At 36.5% G+C, this 13,401-nt stretch overlaps 3 protein-coding genes across 4 annotated transcripts in view; 1 reads left to right on the plus strand and 2 right to left on the minus strand.

Annotated features, from left to right (window-relative positions):
• Positions 1 to 88: 88 nt before the first annotated feature.
• LOC105270105 (TBC1 domain family member 15/17) lies at positions 89 to 3,212 on the minus strand. 2 transcript variants are annotated; one of them, XM_011310813.1, is made up of 3 exons: positions 3,025 to 3,212; positions 2,482 to 2,574; positions 89 to 2,416 (listed from the first exon to the last, which is right to left on the minus strand). In XM_011310813.1, exons 1-3 carry the CDS (start codon positions 3,049 to 3,051, stop codon positions 575 to 577), a joined length of 1,962 nt encoding a protein of 653 aa, XP_011309115.1. In that variant the 5' UTR covers positions 3,052 to 3,212; the 3' UTR covers positions 89 to 574. The 2 variants fall into 2 exon arrangements, with proteins under 2 accessions (XP_011309115.1, XP_011309116.1); XM_011310814.1 differs by lacking the exon at positions 3,025 to 3,212 and adding an exon at positions 2,870 to 3,008.
• A 425-nt stretch (positions 3,213 to 3,637) lies between these two features.
• The window catches only part of LOC105270107 (probable RISC-loading complex subunit BRAFLDRAFT_242885), a gene marked incomplete in the record, with an annotated part of 16,134 nt that continues 6,370 nt past the window's right edge, over positions 3,638 to 13,401 (plus strand). Inside the window, 7 exon segments of the mRNA XM_011310817.1 lie at positions 3,638 to 3,873; positions 5,277 to 5,610; positions 6,504 to 6,624; positions 6,781 to 7,078; positions 7,679 to 7,828; positions 8,071 to 8,182; positions 10,539 to 13,401. Coding sequence (XP_011309119.1) covers positions 5,286 to 5,610; positions 6,504 to 6,624; positions 6,781 to 7,078; positions 7,679 to 7,828; positions 8,071 to 8,182; positions 10,539 to 10,675 — 1,143 coding nt within the window.
• Positions 8,188 to 10,056, minus strand: Mthfs (methenyltetrahydrofolate synthetase). The gene is made up of 3 exons (XM_011310815.1): positions 9,910 to 10,056; positions 9,151 to 9,454; positions 8,188 to 8,470 (listed from the first exon to the last, which is right to left on the minus strand). The coding sequence occupies exons 1-3, from the start codon at positions 10,039 to 10,041 to the stop codon at positions 8,295 to 8,297; spliced, it is 612 nt and encodes a 203-aa protein (XP_011309117.1). The 5' UTR covers positions 10,042 to 10,056; the 3' UTR covers positions 8,188 to 8,294.

A 13,401-nucleotide genomic window follows, 5' to 3' on the forward strand; every position in this document is an offset into this window, starting at 1 on the left:
CACCAACTAGCCGTTAATTTTCTACACATTCGCGCAATTCCTGGTAATAAAAAATCTCTTATTTTTGTAAATTAGATTATAAACTGTATGAATAAAATATGCTATTTTTTTATTGAAAATATATACAGAAATATAACGTTTTTTTTTACAAATCTATGAATGACCATGTGGCCGATGAGAATAAGAAAGGAATATAAGTGATAATTTCACGAACGGCGTGTTGAAAACAAAAACATCGACATGACAAAAAGAATCAGCGAAAAAACACTCATTGCTTTATGACAGCTATTTTTATAAATCTCGTGCACTTTTACATCCTTTCATTCATTGATCCTCAGAATACGACAGCGCGTAATCAAAATCTAACAATGAGAAAGGAGTATGTCTAAAGATATTGTAATTACCGTTTAGAAAAAATCCACATGAATAAATAATACTAGAAACAGAAAAAACAATTTTATTCTACTGGGATTGTTTGAAATTGCTCTTCCGCGTCGAATGTATCTACTTTACATACTACTCTGGATCATCAAGTGGGTGTGTTGTTTATAAAATTTTTTCCTGCTGAAAAATTCTATAAGTAAGATATATTTAATGAGCGCTCGAAGGAGACCTCGTTGGCGCCAAATTTGATATTTCCAGAGTCATCACTTGTTCGCCTAGAATAATTTCGAGATGACGATGACGCTGCGCCTGTTGTCAATGTATTCCTCCGTCCTTCCTCTTCTTCGTCCGAATTGCTATTCGATGGTGATGAATTAATGGGTGCGAGACCAATGATAGTACGGACATTATCTGGCAACTTTGATTCTACTGCCATTAATTGATTGTAGATCCCTTCGGCCTTGGATAAAGTCCACGGGAGTTCGATGTGAAGTGAAAGATCATTAATGTGCTTCAAAATTTCGGTGAATCCATAACGATTTTCCATCAATGCACTCTTTTCAGTGTCGAGAATGGCGGCACACAGAAGCAAGTGAAAATTTTTGCACGGCAATTCGGTCCAGAGGACTTCCCACAATTTAATAATGTCGATGGCATTGAATTCTCTCTTAAACAACACCAAGAGCCATCGAAAGCAGAAAAACATATTGCCAGATTCATGGTTACTGAGATACTGCGCTAATTGAGGTTCAGTAATATTCAGTAAAGTATGTAATTGACATAATTGTGCTTTCATTCCTGCCTGATCCATTTCAAAATTTGAACTGACTCTCTCCATGAAACCCACAAAGCTCCAGAATGCATCCACTTCATTATCCATTAGACACAAAATAGGACTCAAAAGATCACTCATTCCCTGAACATAGCCCAGATCAAAATTGTACATGACATAAGTCATAAGAATATCATAAAGTTGTCCTAAATGGGGATTGTTATCTCCAGAATAATACGGATGGGTTCTATCCGTCCTATTAACATCTTTTTCAATCAAACTCTTCCTGCCCCTATAATCTGAAAATCGATTCTCCTGTTCTACTGACATGGATTTCCATTGTAATTTCATTCTGTAATATTCATCAGTTTTCAATTTCCGAAGTTCAATTCTTTCAGCACAAGTTGACTTCCATGGATAATAATTGAGTAGAAATTTCCAAACTTCGTACCTCAAAGAAGGAACGATACCTCCGCGAAAAATAATCTCCCTAACTGTCTCAGAATCGGAAATTCTGCCTTCTGCATCCTTGCACCTATCCCATTGCTCTTGAGAAAGAGGTGCCCCACGAGGACAAGTAGGCCTCGGTGGAAGTAAGCATTGTTGATCCAATTCAGTTATTACTTCATACTCTTCACCATTTGAGCCAGCTGAGCTGAGGGGATGCCCGCTTCTCATTTCAGTTGTTAAAGATCTATTGAGAAGGTCGGCAACAGCTTCTTCCACTGGTTGTTTTACAGGTTCCTTATAAATCCATATATCAGCCAACTTACTGAATGCTTCCAGTGTGGTTTCGTAAGGACGATTGTGCAAATTTTTAACGAATTTCCATACATAATCAGATGTATTTTCCTGAAAGAGATCCAATTCTGCAAATGATCTATTCAGCACAGTGCTGTACTCGTCCAGTACGAGATAGAGATTCTTGTCCGATTTCGATTTGACAAATTTTATGAAACCTCTCAAGGAGTTGACAAAACTCTCAGCATTCGACAGTTGAAAGAATGCTACGTATGTTGTTCCATCTCTCTGCATAAATATCAATTGTTGGCCCCCGTGATTAATTCGAAATGATTTTAATTCGGAGAAAGGTATGCGAACTGTTCTAGGACGAGCGCCTAGGCAATCTGAACTCTCGCAAGAGGAGGTTCTTGTTCGACGTGTATGAGACTCTACGACAGACCATTCGGGATCTTGATCTTGATATTCTGAGACAAATGACACTTCAATCGGTTTCCACTCGATGCACCTCCCAAAGCTCTACAAAACAGTTGATTTTTAGATAACGAAAATCTCTCATTTCTCTTTTCTTTATTTTATCTTACATATTCGACAATGTTCAAGGTTCCCAAGCTGTGTACTTCATCCTCCCTGATGTTCGCACCTCTTAGAACAATCCCTGTATGTATACAGAGGTCCTGAGAACAGCAGACATATCAAGACCATTAATTTTTTTTTCACCCCATCTCAAGCCTTTTCTTTCATCCTTCGTAACTGCGCATTATTATTCCACATTGAGGTTATGTTGATAATACCATTTTATTCAATCATTTGAAATTTATTAACCCATTAACAACAGCATTATATCATTGCTCTTCGAGTCTTGCAGAGATGAAATCAATATTTCTCACAGTCATCCAAAAAAATCTTAAACTATGATTCTATCCATTTATACGAGGAAAAAAATTAACAACTATGAGAAAATCTTCTCACCATGGATTTCCTTTCGCTGATTATTTAAAATATTCTTGATTAATCTGTTCCCACGTTTAAATGATTATTTATCAGAAAATCGCCCTCGTATGGAATGCGCTGGGAGTAATTGATAATTGTCATAAAAATTCATTGCATTGTGAAGGTTTGAATACCTTGCCTAGTTCCGTTGGCTCGAACATGTTGAAGTAATTTTTTAATCAAGTGATTTTTAACAAAACTGATGTTAACAAAATGGAAAATTGCACTGATCATACTAAAGACGTAAATCTTTTATCTAGATGACAGCCAACCAGGCACTCACTCAGGCAGGCACATTGCAGCACTACACCCAAAGAGGATTGACCAAGGTAGAGAATCAATTCTGGGGGTTTGAGTAACCCCACCAGCACCGTAGTAACTAACCCCAAGTATGAGAGGGCGCCACGAAATTGCTTTTTGTTTTTTATTATAACGCAGAAAATAACCACTTTCACCACTTACACCATTCATCTACTCGGATGAAATATATCTCGCAGTCATTCCTATTGAATGTTCCTTCACCAACCGATAGTAGAAATTGGGCAATTTCAATGTCACGACTTTGTCCGATAAGGCATGCGTGCGAATCTACCGGTATAATTTATCAAATCAGCCTCAAATCCCTCCCCCGCAGACGTAAATGTCGATGCATAAATGAAATTCAAAAATTGTTTGATTTTGGCGCGCTAGTGGCGCGGATTGTAATATCTGGGGGGAGAATTTCCGTTGGTGGTGGCAGGTGGCACACACCCGAAAGATTTCCACGGATTCCCAGTGGGGTAGCTCTACTAAAAAAAAGCTCACACACATTTCTGTCGTCAAACGGATCAAGCTTTTTGTGAGACTTGGATCAGTCACAAAAAGCGGGATTCGCTTTTCGCATAGGAAATTAATAATCACAAGTGAAGTGCATAAAGTTGGGAAAAATGAGGGGAGACAGTCACGCGTTTTATTAATTTTCTCGCCCTCGAATAATAATTGCCGTGAGTAAGCCATATCAAATCGACGTATCTATCTGTCTTTTTTTTTCTCATCGCCTGAGTTCGGGTCGATTGAACGGGTCGGATTAGGTTGGGCGTCCCTCGTAGTACAGAACATCGTTGAAAAGTGCTTCACTATTTCATTTATTATTTCATTAATTTACTTAATCATTGCTGCAGTCTCCCTCCGTTGTATTGTCCTGTGTTTGTGTTTTTTTCCCCCTTCATTGGATTGAATTTCGGCTAAATTGTTATTGACAAGTGATTTTACCATGCGTCTCATGTCTCGGTAATTTTTTTCTTCGTCTTTTTTTTAAAAGTAATTTTAATCGATGTGACTTGCAATAATATGGCTGGATTGTATTGCCGGCCTCGGAGCCATGAATTTTTGGAGTTATCTCGCCCTTTAGTTCTGGGAAATTGCCTCAGGTGCGATTCATTCTGGCTGATTGTCTTTGGATTTTATTTTAGACAATTTACCGTTGTGAGTCATGCTTGAAGAATTTATTGTGGTCATTTGTTGTCTTGTACTGCTGTCGGTACTGTTTTGGAGACTTGGGACTTGAGGGAAATTATTTTGCTGATTTTTGAATGGGAGTCGAGGAAATTTGGTGCACGACTAATCAATTTTTTTGTGGCAGATAAATGGGAAATTCATTGGATTCGAAATATGCTTTCGGATTAGGATTATATTGATTGGGCTATGGGTAGGAGTATCAATGGATGAAACCACAGATTCCATTGGTTAAACCAATAACTCCAAAAATGTTATGTATTAACTTGTAGTGGGCCCATGGGCTCAGTTGACATCCCTAGAAACTAATTGTCGTTTTTTAAATCATTTACTTTCAATGTTCGCAAGTATTGTTCTTCGAGGATCTCTGAAACTATTGCATTCATTGAAAAATATTGGAAATTACTTGAGAGACCAATGAATAAATTCTTGAAGAACAATTATTAGAATCGAAAAAATTATTTGTTGAATATTGCCAAAAAATAAATAGAATTAATCTGAACAAGAAAGTCGATTTGTTCTAGAAAGACCACTCGCACGAGTTAATGCTCTCTCAGGATTAAAATAGCCCTCAAAGTATAGAGGGATAATAAATTTTATGATCTTACAGAATTGCTATCATATTATTATTTTTATTTAATTCCCCAATTGAAATATCTGAAACAATTTTTCGTACCAAAATTCATTTCGATCTCAAAACAGCCTTAATTATTTAATTAATTCCAAAAGTTCAGTAATTGTTATGATTTCTAAAATACAAAATGTTACAAAATGAATGTTTCACTGTAATTAACCATTCAGAATGTCTAGGGGCTTTTCTGAGTAATAATCCATGTGAAAGAAAAGGTAAATAACGTGTAGTAGCTCACGTACTACAAAATTATGATTACAGTAAGCGAGAATGGAGGAAATGCGTCATCCTCAGCAGGTTGGCAGCAATATTATGACCGGTGCAGCTCCAGCGAATCCAGTATTAAATCATTTGAACAACACTCATCGTCGAGGAAGAGCTAGAGTCACGATGCACGCACTTATGTCTGAAGCTCTGCCTCTGGACGAGGCAGCAAGGCTCGAGATGAAGTCATTACCTGTTAAAACACCAGTCTCTGTCCTCCAGGAGCTACTGTCCAGGCGTGGAACTACACCCAAGTATGAGCTGGTCCAGATCGAGGGTGCAGTTCATGAACCGACTTTCAGATATCGCGTCACCGTTGCTGATGTCGTTGGTGCGTATATTTATTTATTCAAGAAGAGATGCGAAAAATTATTTTTACTTTACATTGACTGCATGAAAACTACCTAATCAGCTTCCATCGATTTGCATTTCCTCCGGAAATTTTGCAGCTATTCCGTTTTTTTCCTTTGCAAAGAAATTTTTCGGTTGTAGAATATACCGGTGTTTTTTTTTCATAGATTGGAATAAGAAATAGTACACATTTTTGGATTTTCTGAATTACGTTCGAAATTTTAATTATATTAATAGGGATCCAGCAAAATATGAATTGTGATTTCCACAGAATGTCATTTTTTTAATATCTGCGTTTTACAAATAATTTATGAAAATTAAACAAGTCAAACAGAATTTTCGAGATTCCTTGGAAAATGCACAATCCATTGTTATTTTTTTACAATACTCGTTATATTAGATTTTCTAAAGGAATAGAGGAAGAATGAAGATAACATTAGCAAAATAATGCATCATTGTCTTGAATATTTTTTCTTCGCAATTGTTAGACAATAGAATTTCTTTTACCAGCGGCATTATCTACCTTTTTAATGCTCATATTCGTAAAATACGTACCGGAGAATATTGTTTTGTCTTATCGTCAAAGATATCCAAGAACTTTATTCATTTTTAGATTTTTATAGATGTATTAAAATGACGAATTGTTAGAATGAATCATTTATCGCTAAAAAGATTCATAAAGAATTCATGGTTCGTTCTGAAAATAATTTATTCTGAAAGAATTTCATCGACAAAATTGATGATTTAAAATATGTAAATATACGTTATGGTCTAATTGTCGATATTTTTAAAAGAACAAAGGGACATAGTAGAAATGGGGATGAGACAGGGAGGATAAGGATTAAGCGATTGAAGCAGATCCAATTGTTTCAGCAATGGGGACCGGAAGGTCCAAGAAGGACGCTAAACACGCAGCTGCCAAGGCTGTTCTTGATAAACTGATTGGAGTCAATATCGAAGCTCCTGAGACACCTATTTCTAACAGCATTCCTGAGTGAGAAAAATTTCCATTTACAACACTTTTCTTTTTTATATTGTTCCCTCTTCAATTTTTCCAACTATACTTTCTCCTCCACCAGTCGCATTTAATAAATATTTTCTCTGAAGAATGCAAAAAATTCATTTATTTTTAAAATTTTGTCTTCTTCAGGACCCAGAATATCCAAGATATGCAAGGCAGTTACGGTGAAGAAAAAGTGATAAATAATCCGATAGGATCACTCCAGGAGATGTGCATGTCACGTCACTGGTCACTTCCAAAATACACGATGGAGGGTGAGGCTGGTCTTCCCCACGAGAGACAGTTCACAATCGTCTGCTCGATGCTCAAATACCGTCAGGTGGGCCAGGGCAAAAGTAAGAAACTGGCAAAACATCAAGCAGCCCACAAGATGTGGCAAACACTGCGGGATGCCACTGATCAAGCTCCAGGAGTCGACGAAGACGAGGTAATTTTCATTTTTGAATATGATCTTGGATGAAAACGAGTGCAAAACGTCTCATTCACTGAGGAAAAATATATCTTAATATTTAGATTTTGTTTACTAAATCGTTATCTGCCCTGAAGAACTCTCAGAGAGTTCGAAACGTTGACATTGAGAAGAAATTTCTTTAAATTTATTTATGAATAATTAGTACCGAGAGAATAGAATAAAAAATAAAAATTATACACGGTTGATGAAAAAATTCTAGATATTTTAATATCATTTATTCCCAAATCATCGAAAAAGAAAGAATTTTAGTATTTGAGTATTCAATTTTTTCACGACTTTATTCAGAAAATGAAGTTTAAATGCATGTGAGAATGTTGGAATGCGTGAGTGAATTAGAGAAGTGGAAGTGATACCGATTTTCTCCCTATGTATCGCTTTTATACGCATAAATGATAAGTCTGGCCCTTGGAATCTATAACGGACACATTGATTACGTCATCTTAAAGATGATCTCTGGAGTAAATGGACCATTTCCACTTCATTCAAATGTTGAATCACCTTACCATTGTTTATTATCGTTTTATGTAATTATTTATAAATGAATGTCCGTTATAGATTGTCGAGAGGAATGCTAATGTCAGTGCTCGTTACGCTGACCTCAAAGACAGCAAAATATCCACTCTGACGACACCACACAGTCACAAAGTTTCGCAATTTCACAAGAACCTCAAGTCTTCCACTGGAGTTAAATTGTCGGAACTTCAGGTGTGTATTTTAGGGTTTTTAAGAATTAAAGTAGCTCTACCCTACTCGCTTTTTTAATATTCTTGATATTTCATTATATGTTTGCATAAAACGCTGAAAACCGGATTATGTTGAGAATATGAAGGAAAATGAATGATGACGTGAAGCAGGGATTAATGAGCTGAAAGCAATTAACTGTTTCAACCTATAAATGTGATACTAGCGAATGACAAAAATTACTAATTCGATTATTTTCGTTTCAGCATACTTGTCTGAATGATGGAGTTATCAATCTCGAGCAATTCCTCCAGGAGATAGCCTCTGAGCAGCAGTTCGAGGTGACTTACGTTGACATTGAGGAGAAATCGATTAGTGGTGAGTTTTTTATGGAGAAGAATAATTTATTGACGAAAATTATGACTTCCTTGAGTTTATGGTACAAAAGAGAGATTAAGTCCTCGAGTATTCATCTAAATTGAGTTTGAGCTCATTTTTTTTCGGTGACTATTAAGTCGAGACGAACGTCCTGGTCGTTGATTGGAATTGTATTCCTGACTTGCTCGCTGAATGCAACAGCAATTAAATGAGGCTTTTTCTCTTGTGCCTCGAAGCATTTCCAAAGAAATTTATCGTAGTAACCCATCCCGTGGCCCAAGCGGTGACCTAGATGAGAAATTATTAAATAAGCTTAAAAAACAATATGTGCCAATTGAAGAGTCATAATGAGCTCTTCATAATCTCATTTGAATTTGTCGAATTCCGACTATATCCAGAATCCGACTATATCGCTGCGACCGTAAACTGAATTTTTCATAGCAATTTCGAATACGAGAGAAATTTATTTTTCGGCTTCGTTTTTGCCGGAATTCAATTCCGCACCGGAAGAATCAATGGATTGTTTACATCTCCGAGCCTGAAGGTAGTAAAGTGAGCTAACCGAAAGACACGCGAAAAAAGAAATTGAGGAAAGGTGTGACTATAACAAGAGTAAATGTAAATAAAATTTATAATAATTTTTGTTATTCCGGTTAATTAAATTTCAATATGTTGGTAGTGCCAAATTATTTAATTTCCGACCTAAACAAAGAAATCCGCACCCTTGAAATAATTGACAAGTCAAAAATTCCGGAACTCAATTTCTAAATCTCTGAAATCCCTATAAGTTCTAGAATAATTAATAAAATTCCATGTTTCTATTCTACTGAAGAATGAAAATAAATTAGGATTGTGAAAAATTGAAATTCAATGAAGTATTTGATTTTCGATTGATTCTAATGATGTGGAGATTATTACATCCGTTATTGAAGAGCTAGAATGTTTGCACATGCAATTGAACAATTAACCTGATTTAGTGAAAGCAACTCCAGGTAGAATCACTAGGTCGAGTCCGCCAGTTTCCAAAGCATCGTCCCTGATGTCTCCCTTGGCAGGTTGCTTAATATTCCACTTGGTCAGAGGTAATTTTTCGTAGTCCTCCATGTCCTTGAGCTTCACCATGCTCATGGAGTTCCCCACATACCTGGGTACGAACGCCTCCTTTCCTTTTTTAAAAATATCATCCAGGATCTTCACTGTGTCAATCTCATCCTCAGTACTTAAGTACAATGAGACTCGTCTACTCCTCTCGTACTCGGGAAGTTTTGTCAACTGATAGTAAAAGTCATCCATTGATTCTCTCAATAAAAATCTATTGCGGAAGTCCATTAATTTATTTCCATAAGGAGCAGATTTTGAATATTTCCAGGAATTTTGAAATAAATTGAATAATTATCGACTATTTGAAAGATCAATTATTATTATTTCAAATGACATCGATTTTTATCGACTTTTTTTTGCAATTTTTAATCAGAACATCAATTATTTTCAATAATTGATACGAATGTACGTGAATAAATGAATGAGTGGTTAAATAAATAAATTTTTGCAGAAAAAAATGAATTTAAAATCACATTTCCTTGGAATATTGTATGGCTTCGGTGAAAGCAAGCTAAATTAGTTTCTCTCTAATTAAGAAGTCAACAAGTTGTGTGTTGATCACCAAGGAGTCCTCCTAACCTCTAAACCTGGAGAAATCAAAATCCCGATAATTTATAATGATTTACCTGCTGGAAAACAGCAGTAGACTGTCTGGCTTTCTCTTCAGGGCTGAGGCCCGAGATGATATTCGCAATTTCCTTGCGGAGGGCACTCTTGGCTGCTTTAATTCCTTCCATAGCTAGTCTTGTTGTGCTCATGATGATGATTAAGGGGGCGCTTTTATCATATTCGTCACCTGATAAAAATTACCCGGGGGGGATGTGTCAAAGGGTGTCATAATTTCTACAGTTCAAATCTTATCGATAGTTTCTGGAAGGGGAAAGTTATGAAATTTATTCGGGGAAGAACAAACGGAGATTGTCTCATTGACGATTGAGACGAATATTATTTTACATCTCCAGAGTTCAAGCCGATAAAAAAATCCGGTGACGACCCAAATTCTTCAATTTCACCATTATTTGAAATAAAAATTATCCCAAAGTTTATATTTAACTGATCAACGCACCTACCGCAGATGAAATCGTTTTTGGAATGATTTTTCTACCCGAAATTTTTCTGGTGTTCTTCTCATAATTAACCAGCCTTCTCTATTTAATGAGTTTGATGATGTACACAATATATTAACTCAATACAAAAGAGAGAAATTTTTATTAAAAAGTTCTCATAAATGAATCTCCAAATTTCTAAATTCCAGGTAAATGTCAGTGCCTGGTGCAGTTGTCAACTCTCCCAGTGGCAGTGTGTTATGGCAGTGGAGTAACAAGCAAGGATGCCCAGGCCAGTGCTGCGCAGAATGCCTTGGAATACCTCAAGATCATGACTAAAAAGTGAGCCAGCGCTCTTTCACCGGCAGCAGCCACTCCCTCCCCCATATCCTTTCCTGAAAACGTTCCATCGAATCCTGTGAAAAATCCAACCGATAGAATCCGAAATCAGTCCCAACCTCAACCTCCAGTTCTCGAAAAATCCCCCGCCACCTCGACACCCTCTTCGCCCCCCGAGAAACCTGCAGAATCTACCACAAATCAGGGTAATACACGAGAAATTAATCGGGAGTCAACAGGTCCTAAAAATAAAAATATGAGTCTGAGGAAGAAGACAGGACATTTGAAAACAGATAAACATCAGTCGAATCCCAACGTCTCAATCATGACCATCGCTGGGCAGAAGTCATCAGCGAAAGCATCAATCGAGATTTCCCAATCGTCTCAAAGGAATAATAACAACTCAGTCTTGAAGGTGTCACCAGGAACGTTTCCACCCCTTCGATCACCCCAAACAATTCTGAGTGAATCGAGAGGCAAGAAGAATGAGGTCCAAGACAACTGCCATAAGGAATCGCTCCAGGGATTCTACAGACGACAAAATTATCCTCAGGGGCATGGAATGTATCCCGAGGTCTCGTTCAACCAATTTCAGTCGTCGAACTTTAATGGAGGGTTGCAGTTCGATCTTGGGAGTTATCAGGGCATCAATCAGGTGTCGCAGGTGCCTGAGGGCTTCCAAGAGACTCAGTTTGTTGGGACTATTTATGGGGATGAAAGTGAGTACCAAATGCCCGATAATTCGGTGTTTATTGGAGTTGTGGAGAGAAGTACTGGGGGGCAGCAATTCAGTGGGGGCAGCTATGCTGGAGCTGTCAGGAGTGATCTCGTGCCCAGATTAAGGAGAGCTAGGTTCAATAAGTGATGGTGAGAGATTTGAGGATTTTTTCTTTTGTCTTTCAGTTGAATCTGCGGAAAATTTCTAGAGAGGCTTTTTCAGAGACTTTGGGGTTTTGCATGCTTTTTTTCTTGGGTATGAGAATTGCAGGGTCATGGAGGGAGTGAATGGAAATGAAAATGAAAATTAGTTGTGGAGAAAGTTTACGATTTTTCGGATTTTTTTTTTCATTTAGAAAATATGTAGATAATTTCTTTCATTCGGTTTTCGTTTTTCACGGTTTTGTTCTGAGGATAAGTTTATGCAACAGCCCAATTCTTCGGTAGGGGCATCGGAATCCAGAATATTCCCATTGGCTGAAACATTTCGATTTTTTACGTTTTTTTAATTTATTCCTACAGGATTGCTTTATTGTGTACAAAAAAAATCGCGTAATACCCCAATTGTTGCCGAAAATCATCTCTTTAGTTTTCTACCGTTTTGTTTTGTTTTTTTTTTTCTGTTAGTTTAGCCTTTGAGTAAATTTGTCAGAAGATGCGGTGAAAATTATTTCAATTTCAGATCCAGTTTGAAATAAATTTTAACCCATCTTTGGGGTACTTGAAGTTGTGTTGAGTTGTGTGATTAAATCATGGAATTGTCCCAGATGAACGAATATATTTGTTTACAACTTGAACGTTTTCATCGCGTCGTTATCAATTTTTTGAGGTCGTCGACTGGTGAGAAAGAATGATAACAGTTTCACCAGAACGACCCGGAATAATATTTATTTTCATTTATTGAGTTTTCTATGCGTTGAATTGAAATGCAATGATAAATATTCACGTGAATCTCTGTGGTAGACAAAACTGTAAATAAAGTGATCCACGATCCGTTTCGAAGTGATGAAGGTCGTGAGCCAGTGTTTCGGTTTTTCTTCTTTCACCTGGTGGTATTTTGTCGGAGAATACCTCGTCCTGAAGCTATCGTAAATCAATTTTGCAGAGGAGTGTCGAAATGAGAAGAATAAAAAAAAAAAGTTTTGATTCATCAATTTTTTCACTCCTCCAATGAATCAGCAATTTCGATACAAGAGTAATCAACTCGATAACACGAAATTATCGACTTACGAGAGTCTCTGATGACGTATGCATAATTGTGAAGAATAATTAATGAATAATTAATTAAGTGTATAAGAATTAATCACAAATCGAGTGATAAATTTACAAGCTATACTTTGCATAGAACTAGTGGAAGTTTTCCAATAATTGAAGAGAGAAAAAATAATAATAAGGTAATGAGTAATTAGCTTCTTTGCCAGCTATGTTTCCCATGTGCTTAAGGTGTCTATTTCTTCGGAGAGGTCTATCCAGATATTTTATGTAATTAATTACGATTATTCATGCCTGGATATTATTTCTGATCAATTAGTGAGGAAATGAGATGATCAAGGGTGAGTTAATCATCAGGTAATTAATTAAATGCTGGATCTCCTTTTCGAGTTTCTCTGCACAGTGCGAACGTAGCACTTACGATCCCAAGCATATTATTTAATTGATAATGGATCGTGAATTAATGTAATGTTAATGAAAAACGGTGTATGTTTTTTCCTTTAATAATTGTAGTTTGTAAAATCATAAGCATCGCTTGTATCCCGTAAGAAGTTAATCACTAATGTTTAATGGAGAATGAAACGTGTTGGAGGTCATTAATGGAGATAAGTGGGGGAGAGAAGGGGAGGTGATTGTTGAGTTAAGAATATTTCAATTCATTTTTTTTTCCTCCCAATTTTCAATTGTTCCCTTTTTTTCCATTTTTCCAGATATATTTTTTATAATTTTTTTGAACAGTAATTCATTGTGTTCTTTCCGAGAGATAATATTTTCAATGATTTTTCCACTTTTAATTAATGAAAT

Source organism: Fopius arisanus, unplaced genomic scaffold (assembly GCF_000806365.1).
Source record: "Fopius arisanus strain USDA-PBARC FA_bdor unplaced genomic scaffold, ASM80636v1 scaffold00078, whole genome shotgun sequence".
Taxonomy (NCBI): domain Eukaryota; kingdom Metazoa; phylum Arthropoda; class Insecta; order Hymenoptera; family Braconidae; genus Fopius; species Fopius arisanus.